The 24,529-nt window shown below is 45.1% G+C and overlaps 1 protein-coding gene across 1 annotated transcript in view; it reads left to right on the top strand.

The window, feature by feature from the left end:
* Positions 1-23,711, top strand: part of LOC139368808 (serine/threonine-protein kinase WNK2-like) — a 65,758-nt gene extending 42,047 nt beyond the window's left edge. Inside the window, 19 exon segments of the mRNA XM_071108177.1 lie at positions 494-655; positions 1,399-1,914; positions 6,153-6,482; positions 6,934-6,983; positions 7,629-7,791; positions 7,876-7,992; positions 11,266-11,436; positions 11,646-11,697; positions 12,267-12,365; positions 12,672-13,441; positions 13,822-13,873; positions 13,989-14,059; positions 14,271-14,917; positions 15,259-15,491; positions 15,705-15,923; positions 16,631-16,729; positions 18,896-18,940; positions 19,562-19,860; positions 20,013-23,711. Coding sequence (XP_070964278.1) covers positions 494-655; positions 1,399-1,914; positions 6,153-6,482; positions 6,934-6,983; positions 7,629-7,791; positions 7,876-7,992; positions 11,266-11,436; positions 11,646-11,697; positions 12,267-12,365; positions 12,672-13,441; positions 13,822-13,873; positions 13,989-14,059; positions 14,271-14,917; positions 15,259-15,491; positions 15,705-15,923; positions 16,631-16,729; positions 18,896-18,940; positions 19,562-19,860; positions 20,013-20,333 — 4,416 coding nt within the window. The 3' untranslated portion in view covers positions 20,334-23,711.
* The last annotated feature ends 818 nt before the right edge of the window (positions 23,712-24,529 follow it).

Consider the following 24,529-nt stretch of genomic DNA (forward strand, 5'->3'; position numbering starts at 1 on the left):
GAAGAGAAAACGAATGCACTGTACGTCCTTTGTGTCAGATGAACAGTGTTTAGTTATGACAATACTGTTGGTTTGCCTGTCTATGTTGCTCCTGGGATGAGGACGTTGGGGTTGTTTAGGTGCTCCTGGGATGAGGACTTTTGGTCAATCACAGAGCAAGTAGTAGGAGTTTCATCTGAGCGTGGCCAAACGGAGACATAATGGGAACTATAATGAAAACAATAGTGTTTTTATCCGCTGCATCTGCCAGCTCCTCAGTCCCTCGGGCCTGTTCTGTGTCTGGAGTGTGCTGCAGTAACAGCCACATATGCTGACTGACTCCAAGGACAGGATGGGAAATGTGAGCCTGATTCTGATTGGGTCAATAGCAGGAAAAGCAGATATCCAATTGAGAGATGTAACCGGAGGCCGACCCCTCACCCCACTTCTTGTTCTCTCTCGCTCTTGTTCTCGCTCTTTTTCTCTCGCTCGCTCTCTTGTACTCTGTCTGTAGAATGTCCCTGGGGGTCAAAGCCTTCCCCAGCACCACCAATCATTATCTAGTCTGCCTGCCCAGGCACTGCCTCCTCAGAAGCCATTGGCTCAGGCCTCTGACCCTCTGCAGTTGCAGGCACTACAGATGTCCACTTCTCTTTCACCAACACACCTTTCACAGGTAACCCCTCCCTTTCACTTTCACTGCTACCAGGGATGGATTGTCCTTTATTCACTCTATTCACTTTTTTTTTTTGGTACCATACTGTATGTAGCCAACTCTATGTACATAGATGTGCTAATTACATTTTGCCACTAAAGTATAGTGCCAGTCGAAGGTTTGGACATCTACTCATTTAAGGGTTGAGATGCTTTGGACCGCAGAGTGAAGGAAAAGCATATGTGGGAACTCCTTCAATACTGTTGGGAAAGCATTCCAGGTGAAGCTGGTTGAGAGAATGCCAAGAGTGTGCAAAGCTGTCAACGCAAAGGGTGGCTACTTTGAAGAATCTAACATATATATTTTTTGGGTTACTACACAATTCCATATGTTATTTCATAGTTTCATTCTACAATGTAGAAAATAGTGAAATAAAGAAAAACCCTTGAATGAGAAGGTATCCAAACTTTTGACTGGTACTGTGTATATATATTTTTTTAACTGACCACCTCAAGCTGAGAGTACTTTGGTTCTTAGTTGAGTATAGCTTGGGGTATCTCTCTTTGTCTGATGGCATCCTATACCTCATATAGTGTAGTGCTTTTGTCAAAAGCTGTGCACTATATTGGGAATATGGTATGTTTGCCTTTTGCTTGCCTGATCGGTTTGCAGTATGGAACATAACTGGAAACACCATTGGGTTCCATACTCCAGACCCTGGTTTCTGATTGCTTTCATATTCTACCCTTTTCTTCTCCTCCCAGTTTCCCTCACCGTATCCCAACATCCAAGTGGTGACACCTCTGGCTGGATGTGACTCCTACCCTCACCCCTGCCATGTTCCCCAGTCCTACCCCTCCTCCACTGCCCCATCTCTGCCCCCTCTCTTCCTCTCCCCAGGCCAGCCTGCCACTCTGCCCCCCTCTGTCTCACCCCTTGCCCCCCTGCATATAGGGAACGCTCTGGTGCCACCCACCTCTGTGTCCTTGATACCCTCATCCACAACCCTGCTGGCCATGGCAGCACCCACACTGCCACAGCACCTGCAGATGTACCCTGCTGTTTTGCAACAGAGTGTTATGACACGCCCACACACACAACAACCTACTCACTCACACCCTGCCTCACTCCCTAGACAACAGAACACACAACTGCAGAATACGCACCACATGAACCCAGACCATTCTGCCCTACCTGTTCAACACAACCCACACCCCACATACTCGCACCCTGCCGCTGCACCTGAGCTTGCTCTGCACAGCTCTCAGCCATTAAGACAGGTAAATATACAGTACCTTCAGAAAGTATTCATACCCCTTAATTTATGCCACATTTTGTTGTTACAGCCTGAATTCAAAATTGATTAAATAGATGTTTTTTCTCACCCATCTACAGACAATACCCCATCAGTTTTTGCATATGTATTGAACATTAAATACATACATATATAATTTACATACAGTACAAGTTGAAAGTTTGGACACCTACCCATTCAAGGTATTTTCTACATTGTACATTTCTACATTAAATAACACATATGGGATCATGTAGTAAACAAATGTTAAACAAATAAAAATATATTTTAGATTCTTCAAAGTAGCCACCCTTTGCCTTGATGACATCTTTGCACACTCTCGGCATTCTCTCAACCAGCTTCACCTGGAATGCTTTTCCAGCAGTCTTGACGAAGTTCCCACATATGCTGATTGTCAGGTAATTGTGGAGGCCAGGTCATCTAATGCAGCACTCAATCGCTCTCCTTCTTGATCTAGCCCTTATACAGCCTGGAGGTGTGTGGGTCATTGTCCTGTTGAAAACAAATAGTTACACTAAGCCCAAACCAGATAGGATGGTTTTGCTGCAGAATGCTGTGCCTTGAATTCTAAACAAATCAGTGTCACCAGCAAAGCACCATCACACCACCTCCATGCTTCACGGTGGGAACCACACGTGGAGATCATCCGTTCACCTACTCTGTGTCTCACAGACACGGTGGTTGGAACCAAAAATCTCAAATTTGGACTTCAGACCAAAGGACAGATTTCCACCGGTCTAATGTCCATTGCTCGTGTTTCTTGGCCCAAGCAAGTCTCTTATTATTCGTGTCCTTTGGTAGTGTTTTCTTTGCAGCAATTCAGACATGAAAGCCTTATTCACGCAGTCTCCTCTGAACAGTTGATGTTGAGACGTATGTTACTTGAACTCTGTGATTTGGGCTGCAGTTTCTGAGGCTGGTAACTCTAATGAACTTATCCTCTGCAGCAGAGGTAACTGCGTCTTCCTTTCCTGTGGCGGTCCTCATGAGAGCCAGTTTCGTCATGGTGCTTGATGGTTTTTGCGACTGCACTTGAAGAAACGTTCAAAGTTCTTTACATTTTCCGGATTGACTGCCCTTCATGTTTTTAGAGTAATGATCAAATCAAATTTATTTTCTAATTTATTTATATAGCCCTTCTTACATCAGCTGATATCTCAAAGTGCTGTACAGAAACACAGCCTAAAACCCCAAACAGCAAGCAATGCAGGTGTAGAAGCACGGTGGCTAGGAAAAACTCCCTAGAAAGGCCAAAACCTAGGAAGAAACCTAGAGAGGAACCAGGCTATGTGGGGTGGCCAGTCCTCTTCTGGCTGTGCCGGGTGGAGATTATAACAGAACATGGCCAAGATGTTCAAATGTTCATAAATGACATGCATATGTGAATGAATAATAATAAGGCAGAACAGTTGAAACTGGAGCAGCAGCACGGCCAGGTGGACTGGGGACTGCAAGGAGTCATCATGTCAGGTAGTCCTGGGGCATGGCCTAGGGCTCAGGTCCTCCGAGAGGTCCTCCGAGAGAGAGAAAGAAAGAGAGAAGGAGAGAATTAGAGAACGCACACTTAGATTCACACAGGACACCGATTAGGACAGGAGAAGTACTCCAGATATAACAAACTGACCCTAGCCCCCCGACACATAAACTACTGAAGCATAAATACTGGAGGACACCCGAGGACACCCCCGGACAGGGCCAAACAGGAAGGATATAACCCCACCAACTTTGCCAAAGCACAGCCCCCACACCACTAGAGGGATATCTTCAACCACCAACTTACCATCCTGAGACAAGGCTGAGTATAGCCCACAAAGACCTCCGCCACGGCACAACCCAAGGGGGGGGGGGGCGCCAACCCAGACAGGATGACCACATCAGTGAATCAACCCACTCAGGTGACGCACCCCCTCCAGGGACGGCATGAGAGAGCCCCAGTAAGCCAGTGACTCAGCCCCTGTAATAGGGTTAGAGGCAGAGAATCCCAGTGGAAAGAGGGGAACCGGCCAGGCAGAGACAGCAAGGGCGGTTCGTTGCTCCAGAGCCTTTCCGTTCACCTTCCCACTCCTGGGCCAGACTACACTCAATCATATGACCCACTGAAGAGATGAGTCTTCAGTAAAGACTTAAAGGTTGAGACCGAGTTTGCGTCTCTGACATGGGTAGGCAGACCGTTCCATAAAAATTGAGCTCTATAGGAGAAAGCCCTGCCTCCAGCTGTTTGCTTAGAAATTCTAGGGACAATTAGGAGGCCTGCGTCTTGTGACCGTAGCGTACGTGTAGGTATGTACGGCAGGACCAAATCAGAGAGATAGGTAGGAGCAAGCCCATGTAATGCTTTGTAGGTTAGCAGTAAAACCTTGAAATCAGCCCTTGCTTTGACAGGAAGCCAGTGTAGAGAGGCTAGCACTGGAGTAATATGATCAATTTTTTGGGTTCTAGTCAGGATTCTAGCAGCCGTATTTAGCACTAAGTGAAGTTTATTTAGTGCTTTATCCGGGTAGCCGGAAAGTAGAGCATTGCAGTAGTCTAACCTGGAAGTGACAAAAGCATGGATTAATTTTTCTGCATCATTTTTGGACAAAGTTTCTGATTTTTGCAATGTTACGTAGATGGGAAAAAGCTGTCCTTGAAATGGTCTTGATATGTTCTTCAAAAGAGAGATCAGGGTCCAGAGTAACGCCGAGGTCCTTCACAGTTTTATTTGAGACGACTGTACAACCATTAAGATTAATTGTCAGATTCAACAGAAGATCTCTTTTTTCTTGGGACCTAGAACAAGCATCTCTGTTTTGTCCGAGTTTAAAAGTAGAAAGTTTGCAGCCATCCACTTCCTTATGTCTGAAACACATGCTTCTAGCAAGGGCAATTTTGGGGCTTCACCATGTTTAATTGAAATGTACAGCTGTGTGTCATCCGCATAGCAGTGAAAGTTAACATTATGTTTTCGAATAACATCCCCAAGAGGTAAAATATATAGTGAAAACAATAGTGGTCCTAAAACGGAACCTTGAGGAACACCGAAATTTACAGTTGATTTGTCAAAGGACAAACCATTCACAGGGTCAAACTGATATCTTTCCGACAGATAAGATCTAAACCAGGCCAGAACTTGTCCGTGTAGACCAATTTGGGTTTCCAATCTCTCCAAAAGAATGTGCTGAGGCTGAAATTTGGCTTAGCCCCTAAAACCTTCAAACTTTTACAAATGCACAATTGAGAACATCCTGTCAGGCTGTGTTATGGCAACTGCACTGCCCGCAACTGCAGCGCTCTCCAGAGAGGTGGTGCGGTCTGCCCAACGCATCACCTGGGGCCAACTACCTGCCCTGCAGGACACCTACAGCACCGTTGTTGAGCCATCCTCAGTTTTCTCCTACCACAGCCATTAAACTATTTTAAAGTCACCATTGGCCTCATGGTTAAATCCCTGAGTGGTTTCCTTCCTCTCTGGCAACGGAGTTAGACAGGAAGCATGTATCTTTGTAGTGACTGGGTGTATTGATAAACTATCCAAAGTGTAATTAACTTCACCATGCTCAAAGGGATATTCAATGTCTTTTTTTTATTTGTGTCCATCTACCAATAGGTGCTCTTTTAAAGCATTGGAAAACCTCTGGTCTTTTGTGGTTGAATCTGTGTTTGAAATTCACTGTTTGACTGCGGGACCTTACAATTATCTGTATGTGTGGGGTACAGAGATGAGGAAGTCATTCAAAAATCATGTTAAACACTGTTATTGCACGTAGAGTTAGTCCATGCAACGTATTATGACTTAAGCACATTTTTAATGCTGAACTTATCTAGGCTTGCCATAACTAAAGGGATTGAATACTTAATCAACATTTTTAGCTTTTCATTTTTAATTAGCTTGTAAAAATATCTAAAAACAATTCCATGTTGACATTATGGGATATTATGTGTAGGCCAGTGAAAGCAAATCTAAATTTAATCCATATTATATACTGGCTGTAACACAACAAAATGTGGAAAAAGTCAAGGGGTGTGAATACTTTGAAGGCACCGTAAGAGGGCTGGAATTTAACCAAGGTTTTTGTGGTATAACTGGAGTCGGGAACCACATCTGTTTTTCCATACCTAGCTATTCTTTTTGTGTGTATTTTTGTTGACATGATAATGTTGACAGCATGTTCATGTGGCATCCTCCCCTACTATAATATACTTTGTTCCTCCCTACCTCAACAGATCAAGCAGCAGACCCAGCTTCCAGATCCAGTCCACCCCTCCCAGCCTACCCATCCTGCAGTTTTCTCCTCTCCCATACATAGTGGGCCAGACAGGGGCACAGTCGCTGCCGCAGCCCAGCTTGACCAGAACCTCAGCCAAAACCTGTCTCAGCGTCAGGCACTAGGCCAGAACCAGAGCCAACCCCAGGCTCCAGCGTCACCGCCATCAGGCTCCCAGACAGCAGGACCTGGGCCTGCCAGCACCAGCTTGACACAGCAGAACCAGGCCAGTGCCAGCACAGGGACCACGGTCACCTCGGCACAGCCTCTAACAGAGTCCAATCTGGAGGTATGGAGGACTGACCTGACCTATACGTCTCCCCCCCCCCAGTCCTTCAAATATCCCCTCCGACCCCCCCCCTCTACCTGTTCCTCAAACAACATCACCAATATCCCTGCACGCCAAATATCCGCCCCAACCATACATTGGTTAAATTGTGCCTTTTGGTTGCATTTGTTTACACCTTATTCAGTCACGTTATCTCATTAGCTAACTAGCTTACCACCTGGTAACTTTACCAGTATATCTAAACAGAAAGAAAGGATCGTTTCTTTTCAGGAGATCAAAGATAATAGGAAGTGGTGCTTTTTACACGTTGTAGAAACCTAATATTCCACAACTCTCCCTCATCTCTGTTTATGACCTAGCTAGTAGTGACACACTCAATGTTTCCACCCTCTGTTCACAGCATGAACAGCCCTTCATCCTGTTGTACTCACTTTGTTTGATTTGTCTGCAGGATCCTGGTGCAGAGAAGCAGGCGTCAGGGGCCAGCTACTCCTACGACAGGTATGATGGCTATTTGGTGGTGTGGTAGGAGACTTGTTCAGTGACGCTGATCATCCTCTTCTCTCAGGATACGGGTAATCTAACAACTATAGTAAGGTTTGGTGGTGGGGCATCAGTGGTAGTTGCTTAGCAACGGGCATCCCATAGACCTCACTTATGGTTGGAGAGTGCTAGCAAGAGAGCGAGTGTTGCCCAGGCTTGTTGTGATGGTTGATGAATGAAATTAATAGAGGGATTGAGTGTTGTGGAATGCAGCCTGGTTTTCTGGGCATGTGTTCTGCGCTGTTCTGTTGTCTAGCACTATAGTATAGAGGCATACCAATTTGACAACTGGGAAATCTGGATACTGTTTCTGCTCCCTAATTTAATTGTTATAAAGAACGGTGTGTAACAAGACCCTTGTATCGCTTTATTATAAACAATTTCCCTTGAAGCAGAAAACGTGTGGGCTTTCCCTTAGTCCACCACCTGGTTTAGTTTCGGTACGCAGCTGACCCTTATAGTGCACATTGGAGAAGTGTACACACTGTTCAGTACTCTGGCTTTGTGCAGGATTTTAGGACTGTCTCAACCCATTGCGTTTGACTTTATGTATGAGTTGGTTGACTTTTCCGTAACATGGTCTCCCGCTCTTCTGTAACCCAGTGTGAACTCCGATGCCACCTCAGGGAAGGAGATGAGCGACGGTAATGAGGGGACACACGGGTCAGGGAAGGGCGAGGGCAAGGTCCGGAAACCCCACCGCCGCTCCACACGCACCCGCTCACGCCAAGAGAAGATCAACAAGCCCAAACTCAGCATGCTCAACGTGAGCACAGCACATGCATACAGAGTCTAAGATCAATCTGCACACCACACATCCATGTCTGACCTCTGTTCCTCCCTGGTCCAGGTGTGTAATACAGGGGATAAGATGGTGGAGTGTCAGCTGGAGACCCACAACCACAAGATGGTCACCTTCAAGTTTGACCTGGACGGAGACGCACCTGAGGAGATCGCCACTTACATGGTACGGATAGTGGAAACGCTTGCAATGGCACATAGTGTGTTCTGAAAGTATTCAGTCACCTTCCCTTTATCCAGATTTTGTTATGTTACAGCCTTATTCTAAAATGGATTAAATAAAACATTTCCCTCATCAATCTATACACAATAACCCATTATGACGAAGCAAAAACGGGTTTATAACTTATTTACATAAGTATTCAGACCCTTTGCAATGACTCAAAATTGAGCTCAGGTGGACTTAGCAATTGGGGGGGAAGGGCGTTGGTCAGGGAGGTGACCAATAACCTGATGGTCATTCTGACAGAGCTCACAAGTTCCTCTGTGGAGATGGGAGAACCTGCAAGAAGGGCGACCATCTCTGCAGCACTCCACTAATCAGGCCTTTAGGGTGGCCAGTGGCCAGACGAAATAGATTCCTTAGTAAGGCACATGACACCCCACTTGGAGTTTGCCGAAAGGCACCTAAAGGACTCTGAGAACATGAAACGAGATTCTCTGGTCTTTGGCCTGAATGCCAAGCGTCACGTCTGGAGGAAACCTGGTACCATCCCTACGGTGAAGCGTGGTGGCAGCATCATGTTGTGGGGATGTTTTTCAGCGGTAGAGCCTGGGAAACTAGTCAGGATCTAGGGAAAGCTGAACAGCGCAAAGTGCAGAGGTCCTGAGTGCTCTCAAGCAGGTTCTCAGACTGGGGCAAAGTTTCACCTTCCAACATGACAATGACAGCCAAGACAACGCAGGAGTGGCTTCGGGGCAAGTCTCAATGTCATTGAGTGGCCCAGCCAGAGCTCAGACTTAAACCTGATCAAACATCTCTGGAGAGACCTGAAAATAGCTGTGCCGCTATGCTCCCCATTCAGCTTGAGAGGGTCTGCAGAGAAGAATGGGAGAAATTCCCCAAATACAGGTGTGCCAAGATTGTAGCGTCATACCAAGAAGACTCGAGCACGTAATCGCTGCCAAAGGTGCTTCAACAAAGTACTGAGTAAAGGGTCTGAATACTTACAGTACCAGTCAAAGGTTTGGACACCTACTCATTTAAGTTTTTTTTTTATTTTTACTATTTTCTACATTGTAGAATAATAATAAAGGCATCAAAACTATGAAATAATACATATGTAATCATGTAGTAGCCAAGTGTTAAACAAATCAATATATTTTAGATTATTCAAAGTAGCCTCCGTTTGCCTTGACGACAGCTTTGCACACTTGGCATTCTCTCAACCAGCTTCACTTGGAATGCTTTTCCAACAGTCTTGAAGGAGGTCTCACATATGCTGAGCACTTGTCGGCTGCTTTTTTGTCACTGTGGTCCAACTCATCTCAATTTGGTTGAGATTGGATGATTGTGGAGGCCAGGTCATCTGATGCATTACTCATCACTCTCCTTCTTGGTCAAATAGACCTTACACAGCCTGAAGGTGTGTTGGGTCATTGTCCTGCTGAAAAATAATTATATTCCCACTAAGCTCAAATGAGATGGGAAGGCGTATCGCTGCAGAATGCTGTGGTAGCCATGCTGGTTAAGTGTGCCTTGAATTCTAAATAAATCACTGACAGTGTCGCCAGCAACGCACCATCACACCACCCCCATGCTTCACGGTGGGAACCACACATGCCGAGATCAGCCGTTCACCTACTCTGAGTCTCACAAAGACATGGCGGTTGGAACCAAAAATCTCAAATTTGGACACATCAGACCAAAGGACAGATTTCCAACGGTCTAATGTCCATTGCTCGTGTTTCTTGGCCCAAGCAAGTCTCTCTTATTGGTGTCCTTTTATTGTGGTTTCTTTGCAGCAATTCGACCTTGAAGGCCTGATTTCATGCAGTCTACTCTGAACTGTTGCTGTTGATGTGTCTGAAGCATTTATTTGGGCTGCAATCTGAGGTGCAGTTACCTCTGCTGCAGCGGATAACTTCATTAGAGAGTTAACTCTGGATCTTCCTTTCCTGTGGCGGTCCTCATGAGAGACAGTTTCATCATTGAAGGAACTTTCAAAGTTCTTGACATTTTCCAGATTGACTGACCATGTCTTAAAGTAATGATTAACTGTCCTTTCTCTATGCTTATTTGAGCTGTTCTTGCCATAATATGGACTTAGTCTTTTACCAAATAGGTCTATATTCTGTATACCACCCCTACTTTGTCTCAACACAACTGATTGGCTCAAACTCATTAAGGAAAGAAATTCCACAAATTAACTTTTAACAAGGTGAGACTACCTCATGAAGCCAGTTGAGAGAATGTCAACAGTGTGCAAAGCTGTCATCAAAGCAAAGGGTGGCTACTTCGAAGAATACCAAATAGAATATGTATTTAGATTTAACACTTTTTTGGGGGGAGGGGGTTACTACATGATTCCATGTGTTGATGTCTTCACTATTCTACAATGTAGAAAATAGTAAAAATAAAGAACACTTGAATGAGTAGGTGTCAACTTTTGACTGGTACTGTATTTAAATGTAAAATTCCTGTATTGTTTTTAATACATTTGCAAATATTTCTAAAAACCTGTGTTATTATGGAGTTGTGTGTGTAGATTGAGTGGGGGGAAACTATTTAATCCATTTTAGAATAAGGCTGTAAAGTGAAACAATCAAGGTGTCTGAATAATTTCCAAATGCACTGTAAAGCCATGGGATTTGTGGAGAAACTATTTGTTCCTTACATGCACTTCTACAGGCTTTTGAGACACACAAGCACAGACTCACTGATTGACACCCCTACACACAAGCTTGTGTAGTCCTGAATATCCTTATGAACACCCACTTGTGTTGTGGGGCTGCTGCACCTACAGATGCACACAGTAGCTCCAAAAATGTTCCACCACGCCCCAGAGAAAGTGTTACCTCTTTCAGCCGGCTTCCTAAACTGTGTTTGTGCTCTCTGCCTGCTAGCTCCTAGTGAGGGAGATGCTCTTTCATGTCTCAAGGCACTGAAACTCCCTGTGATGCTGTTCTTTTCCACTGCATTGCAGCAAAACTGTCTCCTCTCTCTAAAAACTCCTGCCCTGTTCATTTTGGGTGGGTACACCTTCTTTTTTTTTTGTATGTGGATTCCTACATGATTTTTGTGTTTCAATCCCCCAACATCCTATGGAGGTTTCCAAAACTGATACCTCTGGACCAGTTTTGGAAAGACAGGTTTCAAACACTTTTTAGTGACTTATTCAATTCACATAGGCCTAGTCCAATATTTATCAAAGGAAAGTCCATTTATTATCAATTTAAGGGGATCTAATACTGATGATGGTCTCTCTCTGTCCCTCAGGTGGAGAATGACTTCATCCTGCTCCTGGAGAAGGAGATGTTTATAGAGCAGCTGAAGGACATTGTGGACAAGGCTGAGGATCTGCTGAGTGAAGACACGGAGGGGGAGAGGAGCTCTGACCATGTGGGCAGTCCTCAACAGAGCCACGGAACAGTCATACTGGGGGGAGAGGTGAGGAGGGTGGGGGGGGGGAGACAGGGGATTTGGGGGGGTGGCAATTGGCATCCTCAAAACACTCAAGATGACTCTGAGCAGGGCTGCCAACAAACCATCCGGGGGCCAACATGGCGACATTGTTGAGAGAATCCGGTCAAGCTTCGTTATCTAGAAGTTATACTCTTTAGCGCCAGCCATTTATAACGATTCTTTCCCTTTTCTAGGGTTCAAAGACTGCTACACCTAATTCACCACAGCTTGTTTACCAGCAGAACGGTAAGGTTTCGCTACCTCTTGGCTACACATTGTGTGCAGGCTTTTGCTCAAGCCCAGCTGTAACACATCAATTCAGGAAAATCAACTAATCATGGTTTTCAAATGTATTTTTAATTATGCATGTTAGAGATTAGCTGGAACAAATGCCTGCACTCGCTGAGGTCTTCCAGGACCACTAATCTTCTAGTTTCTCAACCCACTTCAGATGCATTACATAGCACATTACAGCCTCTCCCTGAACCTCCAGACACAGCAAATTAAAATGTTCTGGGAGGTTGTGGTCAGGAGTGGCGATGAAGAGGGAGACTGGTTGTTTCATAGGGACTGCAATCTCTCTTCAGCTCTCAATCGCTCTTATTTCACATCTCTCTGTCCTGTCTTCCCCAATCTCTCTATCCCCTGTTCTCTTCCTCTAAACATAATTTGGTAGTTTATGAATTAGACTTTTTTTTTCTCCTGTATTTGCCGTTCATCGGAATTTCAGTGCATGGGTCTCTTTCTAGCTCTATTCTGTTGTTGCTAGTAGATCTGGATCTAGGAGTGTGTCTTTGTCTCTGTGTACTTGGCAGTCCTCCACACTGGGAAGCGCTGGTTCATTATCTGCCCCGTGGCTGAGACGCCCACGCCAGACAGGGAGAAGACCTCATCAGACGCCTCTACAGCCAAGGGTGCGTGTACACACACACACACGCACACGAGTGGGTGAATAAAGCTGCGTGTGTGAGAGAATGAGCTAATGAGCGTGTGTTGTATGTGCTGTGTAGGGGTCAGTTATGTAATGCCAGTGTTGCAGTAGCTGTGGTGAAGGGCAGGCTTTGTGCTCCAACTGACAGAGCTCTGATGGGGGAAGACAAGTGATGCTGTAATACCCTCACACACCCACAGGACATCTCTCTCCTTGACTCCACTCTTTAATTTCATCATCTCTTTCTTTAACGCCTTCTCTTCTCTCTCCCCTGCGCTCTCTGCTACAGATGCTCCTGATATGTCATTGTCTAGGTCCAGCTGCAGTACTACTCCTCCTGTTCCTGCCCTGACCACCACAGCCCCTACTCCAGCCCCTTCTGCCCTCCCTGCACCTCAGAGTTCTATTCAGCCTCAGGACCCCAATGTGGGCAAGGCCAGAATGCAGCAGCCCCAGGCCTCTGGAACCAAACCCACCACCAATAGTACCACTGCTGCTGTGGGCCGCCACGAGCCCTGTGTCTCCATGGTAACAGACATCCCATGCTGCCCCATTGTTCCACCCGTGTCTCTGGATGTGAATGGGGTGGGACATAAAGGGGCGAGCAGCTCTTCCTCCTGTCTACCCAATCAGGGGGCCAGCCTGTCAGGAGACCCGCCCCCTCTGGGCTCCCACCAACCTGTGGTCTTGCAGCAGCCCTATGCCACACCCAGCATGGTGGGTGGAGGAGGTGTAGCCACAACACCATCACAGCCCCAGAGTCCAGCGCACCAGGCCTCCCAGCAGCAGGATGGACCTGGTGGATCCGGGAGTGGAGGTGGTGGGGGCCTGGGGGAGTCTGATGGAGAGGGCCCCCCCAGGGTGGAATTTGTGGACCGCACGATCAAGACTCTTGATGAGAAGCTGAGGAACCTGCTGTACCAGGAGTACGCCCCATCTGTTCCCTCCAGCACCGCCTCAGACCTCCAGGGCTTCAGCACAGAGGGGGTCAGCTCTCCCCTTGTCTCTGACAGCCAGACCATCACAGAGGGGGGGCTCCCCAGGAAGGGAGAGCTGCTGGTAAAGATGCACCGTGTGTGTGCGCACGCATATTCCGATTGGGGCAGCTGCAGTGTTTGATCTGATGTCTGTGTGTGTGAATCCCTAGTGTGATATTGATTCAGCCATTGACTGTAATCACTGGCAATTATAACTCGCAGCCTTTAGTGAGACTGGTACTGTGTTTAGCAGAGGAAGTAGAGCTCAGGGTTGCTGGCCAGATAAAATACATTATATTCTGCACTCATGGCGGTTTGATCTCTGATGCGGGTTGTGTGGGTGGGATGGCCGTTGATATATTTAGACACGGCAGCGGTCAGAGAAGGACAATGGCTAGACAAACACCCTGTAACCCTCATATACTATTGACCAAATACCCCCCCCTTTCCCCCCGCTCTCAGCCTCAGATCCCTGAGCGTACAGATAGTTTGGATACCCTGAGTGACTCTGCAGGTAAATAACATCCCAAAACACACTTTTTCTATTAAATTATGTGTATCTATTTCTGACTATTTAGGGGAGACCCCAAAGTGATTCAATTGTTTTAATGTTTCAATATTTTGTCAAGCCTGTAAAGGTGTGCTGAACACTGACATGATGGGCAGTTCCAGTTCCTATGGCTCCAAGAGCCGTTTTCAGGTAACTTTACCATAGTTAAACATTCTGAAAAGAGAAACCATCTTGAGTAAACCAAAGTTGACTTCTATTTTATTAGATTTAATTATTCTTCTGACGTAGGTAATATTTTTCTCAAGATTTAGATCTAGTTAACAGTTTATTCAATACGATATTAAATGTTTAAATAGTTTACTCAGTTTCAATTTGATCATGGTCTTTTCTCCCCCTCCAGATCGTCCCCACTCCTCCAGACGTCATCATCCGTCGTTTAGAGAAGGGCAGAAGTCGCAGCACCTGCAGCTCCACGGCTCCCTCTAGTGGCTCGGGGGGCTCTCACGCTGCAGCTGAGGGGGGAGGACGGCGAGACCAGGGGTGTATGGCCGTGGGCAGGTTCTCAGTGATGACCACCGAAGAGGGGCTGGAAAACACAGCCAAACCTCACTGTAGCCACCGCTACTCAGCCCCGCCAGACTTCTACCAGGACAGTCCCACCTCCAGCCCCAACGCCACCCCCACCCTGCTCCCACGTGCCCACACTGCTGATGCTGCCACGAACTACTCCTTCCACTTCGACTCTGACTCAGGGGAGGAGGACACCAGTAGTTTAGCCCCTCCCCCTGCCCACCACAAGCCTCCAGTCCACGCACTCTCGGAACACAGCGGAAGTGACCTCATGAAGAGGGCGGTGGCCTTCCTGCGCCGCACGGGCCGCAGCAGCAGTGTACAGAGCTCTGATTCGCCGAGCCGGCAACCAACGGTAGCGAATGGCCACGCCCTCTCGCTGCCTGGACCCGGCCCCGCATCGTACATCAGCAGTGACAACGATTCTGAGTTTGAGGATGCGGACATGAGGAAGGAGCTGCAGAGGCTGAGGGAAAAGTATGTGTACACACACACACAAATATGAATTCATACAGGGTCAATGTTAACCCATTTGAAATATAGCAAACTATCAACCACTGTAACCTTCATAGCCCTGGATAGGTTTGTAGCCCATTACACGGCAAGTAGCCTAGTGGTTAGAGCATTGGACTAGTAACCGAAAGGTTGCAAGATCGAATCCCTGAGCTGACAAGGTAAAAATCTGTTGTTCTACTTAACTGCTATGTAGTGACCTTTTTTAAATTGTATGAGTCAATATAAACAACATGGGAGGAAATGGAATACATTCTTCCATATTATTGCATGTAGATTTTCTCTTGCGCTCTCTTCCTCCCCAGACACATGAAGGAGATCTCAGAGCTGCAGGCGTTCCAGAGGAATGAGATCGAGCATCTGTATAAAGAGGTGGGGAAAGCCCTGCCGCCTGGTGTAGGCCTGCTGCACGCTGCGCCCCCTAGTGGCCGCAGACGTAGGGCCAGCAAACACAAGCTGAAGGCGGGCAAGCTGCTCAACCCCACGGTGCAGCAGCTGAAAAACAACCTGAACACCACCACCGCCGGTGAGAGGAAAGGTGTGTGTGTGGGTGTGTCAGACAGTGGTGAGAAGATGGGAGAGCGGTGTGATTGATATGATGAGAGTAGGTGTGAGTGGGAGGAGAGCGAGAGAAAGGTGAATTTGTGAGCAGATTTGGGAGGATTAGAAATGTGGTAATAATAAATGAAAAATGTATCCCCACTTCACCATAAAGCTGGCTCTGTGGCTTATCCAGTATTTCTCTCTGAAGGTGAGAGTGCACCGGGCTTGTCTGGCTCTCCAGCTAAGAGCTCCATCGTGTCTGATGGCTCTGCCTGCTCCAGTGGCAGCAGCAGTAGTACCAGCAGCACTCTGCCCAGCACGGCCCCACAACCCGTTCAGACCCAGCAGCCCTGTTCTCTCAAGGGCTCCCTCTCCTCTGACAGCATCTATGGTGGTGGCATGGCCACACACGCTGGCCCAGGGCAAGGTACCTACACACACATAAAGGACAAGGTATACACACTGTGGCATAGCACACACATTTGGCGTATACCCGTACCTAAGAATGCATCTCTCACCTCTCTCTCCTCTCACTCACTGGATTCACATAATATACCAAAAGAAAACACACCCAAACGTGTCACTCACTGAGATGTGGACACAAACTCAAACACACTGATTTGTACCTAGGAACAACTGAACAAGAAGAACAACACAAGACCATCAGCTTCAGTATTCTAAGCTCTAATATTCTAAACTGTCTGAATCGGAAGTCTCATAAGGAGACATGGTAATTGCTGCATTGCAAATAGTCATGATTTATCAGTCTTTCATCCAAAGCAAATGTTTTTAGGCAAATGTACACAAGGTGAGAGTTGCATCACACGTCTCCCATGCCACAATACTGCCACTATACTGCATACAGCTTCCATTGAGGTGTCAGCAGTTTAACACTCCTCATGGTAAAGGTCTGGATAGATTTGGGAAAGGTAACCTGACCAGTGCATAGTGACAACTTGCTCCTGTAGTGAATGTGCAGGCTGTCTCTTGTTACTGGTTTAGCCCATGTGGCTGTACCCTGTACTGGTGCTGCTGCTGTTAGTGGTGGGGGTTTCTCATCCCAAATCTCTGTGCACTTTTACAGAAGTGTCTCTTTGTTTCTTCTCTTCTTCCCTCTTATATTAATTTTTACAGGATGGACGGTATACCACCAAACGTCAGAGAGAGTGACCTATAAATCTAGTAGCAAACCGCGTGCTAGATTCCTCAGTGGACCCGTGTCTCTGTCCATCTGTTTGTATTTGTTATTTTCTACTTTTTCTTCACACATCCCATCCCTATCTCCTCTCTTTATTTCACCTCTTTATCTTTTCTCTTGACCAGAATGAATGTATGTTTTTAGATAGTGGATCCTCTCCCCTCATCCTCACCCTCTTCACTACTCCCTATTCCCAACACAAGCGTATGTCTGCCATTTTGTGTTTTGTCCTCATGGCTTTCTCCCCTCAGCCCTAAGTGGTTTTGGGTTTAGACCTTCCTCCATACAAACGCTTTGTGCACTGCTTTAAACAGACTCCAAAAGCATCCCAGCTAACAACAAATATTCCCACAACTTTAGAGAACGTTCCCTTAAGTCTCATTAGGAAATTAACATTTTAATAGGAATGTTTCCAACAGACCATTCCCTTAATGTCAAATAGAACATACCCAAGAACGTAATTATATTCTACAAACATTTGTGTCCAGTTTTCTGTGGGTTAAGAGAATGTTCCATCAACGTACCACCATACACAGAACATGGTTGCCATGTTCTCAGAATATAAAATATTAATGTTCTGGATACGTTAATTAGTATGTTGCAAGAATATTCCTGTGTTCAGTTTTCTGTGAGTTAGGAGAATATTCCATCAACGTCCCACCAAATGGCAACTATGTTCTGTGTATGTTTAGATGTGACGTTGAAGGAATATTCTCATAACCCACAGAGAACTGGACACAGGAATGCTCTTGCAACATTCTCATGAATCCTGTCTAGAACATTTAATATTGGCAACAATGTTCTGTGTATGTTTGGTGGCATGTTCTAATAACCCTCTGAAAACTGGACACATGACTGTTCTTGCAACCTCTTCATAAAACCAGCCTAGAACATTGTTGTACATTCTAAGAACATTGTAACCACGTTCTAGGTAAGTTCTCTTTGACATTAAGGGGATGTTCTAACTTCAACACCAAAACATGTGAAGAGGTTCTCAGAAGGATTTTACTAACATAGATCAAATGTTCCTTTAACTAATGAAAAACTGGACACTCAAACTTTAGGGGAACATTACAGGTTATTTTACAAAAACATTCTCTCTCCCTAGAATTGTTAGCTGGGATACTGTATTGTCATAGAGCTAGTCTTCTCCAAACATGAGCGATGCTAGATCTGAAACCTGAGCGAGAGTGTATCCTATGTGTGTTTTCATTTACTCACTTCCTTAATTGTATGTCTCGAATTGAGGCGCATCGGCCCACAACCCCTCTGTATACCAAGAGAAAAGCCAGCCCTTCCCCTGATAGCCAGCCAGGTTCCAGGGAGGCTTGCGTTGGTCGAGGTCCCTCTCTCTCATATTTGGACTGGGAGGACGGTGCAGGCAGGCGGGGGGCAGGGCACTGAAGGAGACTGGCTCCTGCAAAAGGGCTGTATCATCAATATTATCTACTTTCTCTTCTCCCGCTTTACCTGCATGTCTTGATAAGTGCTGACTCTGATGTGCTCCGGCTATAGTCTCTATGTGCTTTTTTTGGTTCCTTTATGTTATGTTTCACAGGCATTGTTGTACTTACTGGTAGTTGAACTGTTTAGAAATTAGCTTCAGGGGACTTGTTACTCAGTAATTACAGTATTGATGATTCAGCGATTCGGCTCTCCACTCATCGTGTGTGTGTGTGTGTGTCTTAGCTTTACTATCAACACTGCATTTTCCATTATAACCTTTAACATGCCATGTAAAAGCTGAAATAATACAAGCCTGGAGCCTAAAACATTGACTTATTCCAAGTAAGTTTAAAGAAAAGTTTTAAACATGACAATAGGACAGGAGAAGTTTACTAGGAACATATAATGTGAAGGTCTGAGGTACAGTGTTGACCTGCCCCAGCTTACTGTGGACCAGTCTTCTCTGAACCCCCTGTACTCTAGCACCATACCCAGGGCCTTCTCTGTCTGTTCTGGCTTCTTTTATTTTATTTCCGTTAACGTTTTGGAATGACTTCACAATTGAATAGGACCTAGTCTTTCCCCCACTCCCATTACGTCTCAATGATTTTTAAACCCCCTTCTCCTCTCCACTCCTTTCTCTCCTTAACCAATTTGGTAGCTGTGTGTGGCTTGAAGCAGCTTGTCCACAGACCTGTGGTGTTTAGTGTGTCCCGGCCTAACTGTTTCTGTCTCTGTGCTGTTTTACCTTATAGGGTCCACACTGAAACGACTATGTCTAGGCAAAGAGCGCAGTAGTAGTAACTATCTCATTTACTTCTTTCTGTCTTCTTCGCTCTTTTTATCTGTTTGCATGCACACCTGTTTTATATTCACGTGTTTGCCACTGGAAGAAAATATGCCAGATGTTGTTGAAGATGTTGGGCACTGCTGCACAAGGAGTGTCACCTTCATAGAGGGATTTGAATCCTTTTTTTAATTTGGTAGTGCATGGCGGTGTTTGGCCTAAATGTTAGTGCTCAATAATGAGACTTGTGTGGTTGTCAGCATTAATGGTTTCTGTTTGTCTTACTGTGGTAGATCGGTTGAGTGGGTGGTTGGGGTTCAACCATGCTGTAATCCTTTGGCTGTTGGGTTTGAGGGGGAAAAAATAACATTTGCTGACCAGTAAAATGAGATCACGTTTCAACTTTCTCCAGAAAACGATTACCAATCAAAGGGACATTAAGGTACACTGAAAAACAGAAACTCCCTCATTCCCAATTGGAGTTGGCCTATTTGAGTAAATATACAGGCTCTACCCAGGCTGAAAGTAGTTAAAGTGCCTTAATGGACAACTGTAAAAGGCCTAACAAACAGCAGCCAATTGATTCCATCGGTAGGGTGTAACTGGGCAGAGTTTACAAATCTTTCTGTTCTAGGGTCTTCTCACGGCGCCAATGCAACTCAGACAGCGTCCAATCAGCAACAGTCACCAGCTGTTCCCACCCCTTCGTCATCTCCTCAACCAATGGCGGCTCTAGCTCAGGCCCAGACGAACAACAGCAACAACAAGAAGCCAGGCACCTTCACGGACGACCTGCACAAGCTGGTAGATGATTGGACGAAGGAGACGCTGGCGGCCAATCAGCCACGGCCCTCTCTGAACCAGATCAAACAGCAGAGACGCAGGCAGGACCTGGAGGGCCGAGCCACGCCCATGGGAGGAGCCACACAGGAGGTAAATGGCATAGAAAAACACATCAAAAGTCTTAAGACTGTATCACCAGTGTTGGAGTTGCAGCCTACCTTGCTCTCTTTTAGATTTTCATCAAAAAGCAGTTGACAAAAGTCCCTGTACACAATGTTAAACATCCCCTTTGGTTCTTTCAGGTGAGATGTGCCATCCTTCCAAACAAGTTCCAGCTGCCTCTGTCCTGTCCGCTGACAGTTGTAGGCCTAGCCATGCCCACTGACCTGGGCTCCAACCCCTCTGCCATGCTCCAGCCCGGGTACCTGGTACCAGCAGGTCCTTATGGAGGGGTTGTGCCTGGCCCCTTATACCCCCAGCAGTGGTCTGGTATGCCCAGTCCTGTGGGGATGATTGGGGCAGCGGGAGGAATGCCCTACCCCACCATGGCCAATCCAGGGTTGCAGGCATACCCCCTTACCCTGCACAGCCCTGAGAACGGCCCTAACACCAGGACTACCTAATGTGACAAATAGCACCATCTTGCACCCAGCAAACCCCCCCCCCCCCCCCCCCCCACCCCAATGCACCTGATGCTCAAAACAGACTGCCCCCAGTGTTCCCCTCTATCTCAGCACCCTCACATCAGGTCTTACCTAATTCTGTGCTAATAAACCTAACTCCACTCTGTCTCCCCTGGTTCTCACTCCAGGGTTACAATTGTAATCAAATCAGTCTAATCACTTTTAATGGGGTGACGGGATGGAAAATAGAATAAAGTAGGGCCCACACATTTAGATGCACCAACAAATGGCTTAAAAAGCACGAGAGGATTTTGACAACCACCATCTCTGATTGTGCTATAAAAAAAAATCTGTATTTAGAAACATAAGATTAGCATTCCTCAAACAATTTGTTGAAGTATAATTTGTTATTGCCACACCCTTTTTTTTAATTTCACTGATATTTAAGTGTTTATTAAATGGAACACATTTTCTTTGCAACATTGGGTAGAAAACCAACGGCTTTGGCTCAAGGGAATATGTTACATAGGATGAAGAAGCAATACTCCAAGTCAGACAGAACTGTTGCTGTATACTGGGTGGGATTGGTGTGGGGGGTCCGTGGGGGGTGTTTGACCATTTTTATTGGATTCCTTGTGTCTTACTCAATTGTTGGAAGAAGTTTGACCCAAATCGTATATTTGGTACTATGTGAATCCTATAAATTTAAAAGGGCCAATTTGGGTACAATCAATTAGCTTAATTTCTCAAATTTAAACAATGTTGCAAGAATGCCAATCTTATGTTTCTAACTACAGAAACGATTTCAGAACAATCTGAGATGGTGTCATGGTTTGCTGAAATGACATGGGATGACTCTTGTGTTGAGTACACAAGAGTGTGTCTTGAGTACTGGCCTCTACTTGACTGTACTACTCAACCCCTCCAGTGTTCCTATATGCAGGATAGTCCTGCTCCACTCTGCTCTGATTATGTGGTTTGATGCTTTATCAAAGAGTAACATGCATGTAAATAACCTGTGAGCTTGTAAATCTCCAGTGTGCAGGTAGATGTATAAACTACAACACCTGAAGTTTTCCTGTGTGTGCTTGTGCACAGTATAAATGTCCTTTGTGTGTGTGTATCAGAGTACCTACTGCTTTGGTCTTGACTAAACTCAGTCATACAAATAATATTAGCGGTCACCAATGTGACGTTTTCACCAAATCCATCATAACCAATAAGCAGTAATGTTTTCAGAAAGCTTTTTATCATTTACTAACGTTTTGTCAACCTTAATACACTACATTAGAAATGAGAATACAAGAGTTTAAGATGACAGGATACCTGTATTTAAGGTGAAGTTCTCTGGAGGAGTGCCTTGAACATAGCTTTTTCTGTGAAATGAAGCCTGTCCAAATCACATGGATTTTATTTAATGGTGCCTTGAGTGCCACTTCATTTTTTTTATGCTTTGCAGACACTTTTTGGTTTACATTTGAATGCCCTTGTAGCACTGCACTATTAACACAGTATATGCGTTTTATTTAAGTAATAAAATCATGTTTTTAATCTTTTGTTTACGCCACCCTTGTGAAATTTAGAACGCCATAGACGTGAAATGGACAGTTGCCTTGCGAGAACAGGCAGTTGATGTAGCTACAGTTAATAAGAGAGAACATACATCAAAACCCACTCATTGGTTAGTGGCATAGAGTTAGAATTCATAGAACTAACATTCCAATTCAAGTCAACGTTCCCCAATGGATGGATCAATTGAATTCCCATTCAATATTTGTAGGTCTGTTTTTAGAGGGGAGCCAGTAGTGTCCAGCTCAGAATGTAGCAGAGGCAGGTTTGCCGAGCGAGACTTAAAGTGCAATTTCACCCCTCCACCTAGCTTTCGTAGTGGCCATGCCACAAGCCTTATCCAGGAACCTGCAACGGGAGCTAGTTTCTTTTGTTGCCTTTTTAGTTGAACGTAAGTTACAAATCACAAAGAAAACACTAACTGCATTTACAACTGCAAAATATTTTCTGTTGGGCCAAGAGCATGGCTCCTATTATTAAACACCTGATTTAATTAGTGGAATTACCAGTTATTTACTCGTCTAATGTATTGTTTTGTGTTTCTTGAGCTTGATGTCGATGCTGCTAGTGTGTCTGGTGGATCCATTAAGAAGGAAAGGAGGAGTTAGGGTGTGTATCTCGTGGTACTTGATAACACGACACAAGCTGATACACATCCCTCCAGTAATAAATACCCTTTTCAGAGGATAAGTTTTCTCAATGAGATGTTCATGTGAAGCAGTTATATTGCCTTGTTGACATTATTAAATGATGTATCATTTCCCAGGTGGTTTTTGATACCCTGGCTTTCTTTTCTTTATGGTTTTGAGTGTTCGATTCCTCTGTTCAGAATGAAACATGCTAAATGCAGATGTATACTTGATTGAGGAGAATTGCACATGGCATGACCTGTGTTCTTAACCATAGCCTGTATGAAATGGGTTCCCAACTTGTAAAAATATGATCATGTGTGCCATTTGGCAGACGCTTTTATCCAAACTGGCTCAGTCATGCGTGCATACATTTTTACATATGGGTGGTCCGGGAAATCGAACCCACAATTGTGGCATTGCAAGCACCATGCTCTACCAACTGTTCAATATGTATCCCAACATACCTGTACATCCCCCTTTATCCTCATGACCATTGAAAGAGCAGTTCAGAACAGTTCAAATATTGTCCATACAGCAAGATTATTATTATTATTATTATTATACCGCCAGCTAGAAATCTCACAACCACCACACCAGTTAAAGGTTGCAGCACTCCAGTCCTGCAAAGCTGTGAATTGTACAGTTTTCCTGTAGTTAGTATTTGTACATTTTCTTTGTCTGTTTTGAAATGTCACATCAGTGTTTGTTATTCCATCAATTCGGTTTGAATTGGACTTTTATAGGATATTATGCAGTCTTCTGCTTTGGTGAAATACTTCTAGTATTAAGAGATTTCTGTTCTCTGTTACTCGTATCTAACAGTAATGCTACACCTCCCTGTCTTATGCTTAGTGAGCAGAAAACCTCTGTTGGAGGTTATTTACTGGGAGGCAACATTCAGATCCATAGAAATGGATTGTATAGAGCCAATACGATTATCTGAGGAATAGCGCACTGTGCTTCTTCTGATCATTGCATTTCTATCAGTTCTGAGCAACATTGCCTCCTGTTGAATATGCACCCCCTTATGGAAGGCTTGCAAAAAAGCTCTGTGTGGGATTTGCTTCTGCCTGCTGTGCATTTCACACTATACTACCTTACCAACCCAGTCAGCCCCACTCTAATCACAAAGACTGTACATGTTTAAAGAGATAAATAAACATTATTTTGTGCTTGATGATGTCCTCCCTTTATACCTCAAGAATCTATTAAATCTAACTGACGGTTTTTATTGAGTAAAGATTTAATCATATTACTGAACAGATGTGATAAATTATCGGGTTCCCTTTCCCCAATAAAGTGTTGAGGGTAAGTTTTATTATGCGCATTGCTTATTTTCACAGGTTCTGGGTGGTGATTTGTCCATCTGACGCACCAGTAGTTTCCATCTGCATTGCATAAATCATTACACTTCAAATCCTTGACCATTGAACAAAACTATAAATACAACATGCAGCCAGTTTCAAAGATTTTACTCCGTTACAGTTCATAGAAGGAAATCGGTCAATTTAAATGAATTCATAAGGCATAAATCTAAGGATTTCACATGACTGCACATGACATACTGTTGTTCACATCAATCCAGGCCATCCCAAACTTGCTCATTGGATGACACGTTTGGTGAGTATGCAGACCATGGAAGAACTGGGGCATTTTTAGCTTCCAGGAATTGTGTACAGATCCTTGCGACATGGGGCCATGCATCATCACACTGAAACATGAGGTGATGGTTGCGGATGAATGGCACGTCAATGGATCTCGTCACGGTATCTCTGTGCATTCAAATTGCCATCGATAAAATGCAATGTGTTCATTGTAGCTTATGCCTGCTCATAGCATAACCCCACGGGCACCATGGGTTCATAACGTTGAAATCGGCAAATCGCTTGCCCACACGATGCCATACACGCTGTCTGCCATGGAAGAACAGGTGACTCAATAAGGAAGTGGTCAGGTTACGTGAATGCTACGCTACAGGACTGTTTTGCTAGCACA

Source organism: Oncorhynchus clarkii, chromosome 16 (assembly GCF_045791955.1).
Source record: "Oncorhynchus clarkii lewisi isolate Uvic-CL-2024 chromosome 16, UVic_Ocla_1.0, whole genome shotgun sequence".
NCBI lineage: Eukaryota > Metazoa > Chordata > Actinopteri > Salmoniformes > Salmonidae > Oncorhynchus > Oncorhynchus clarkii.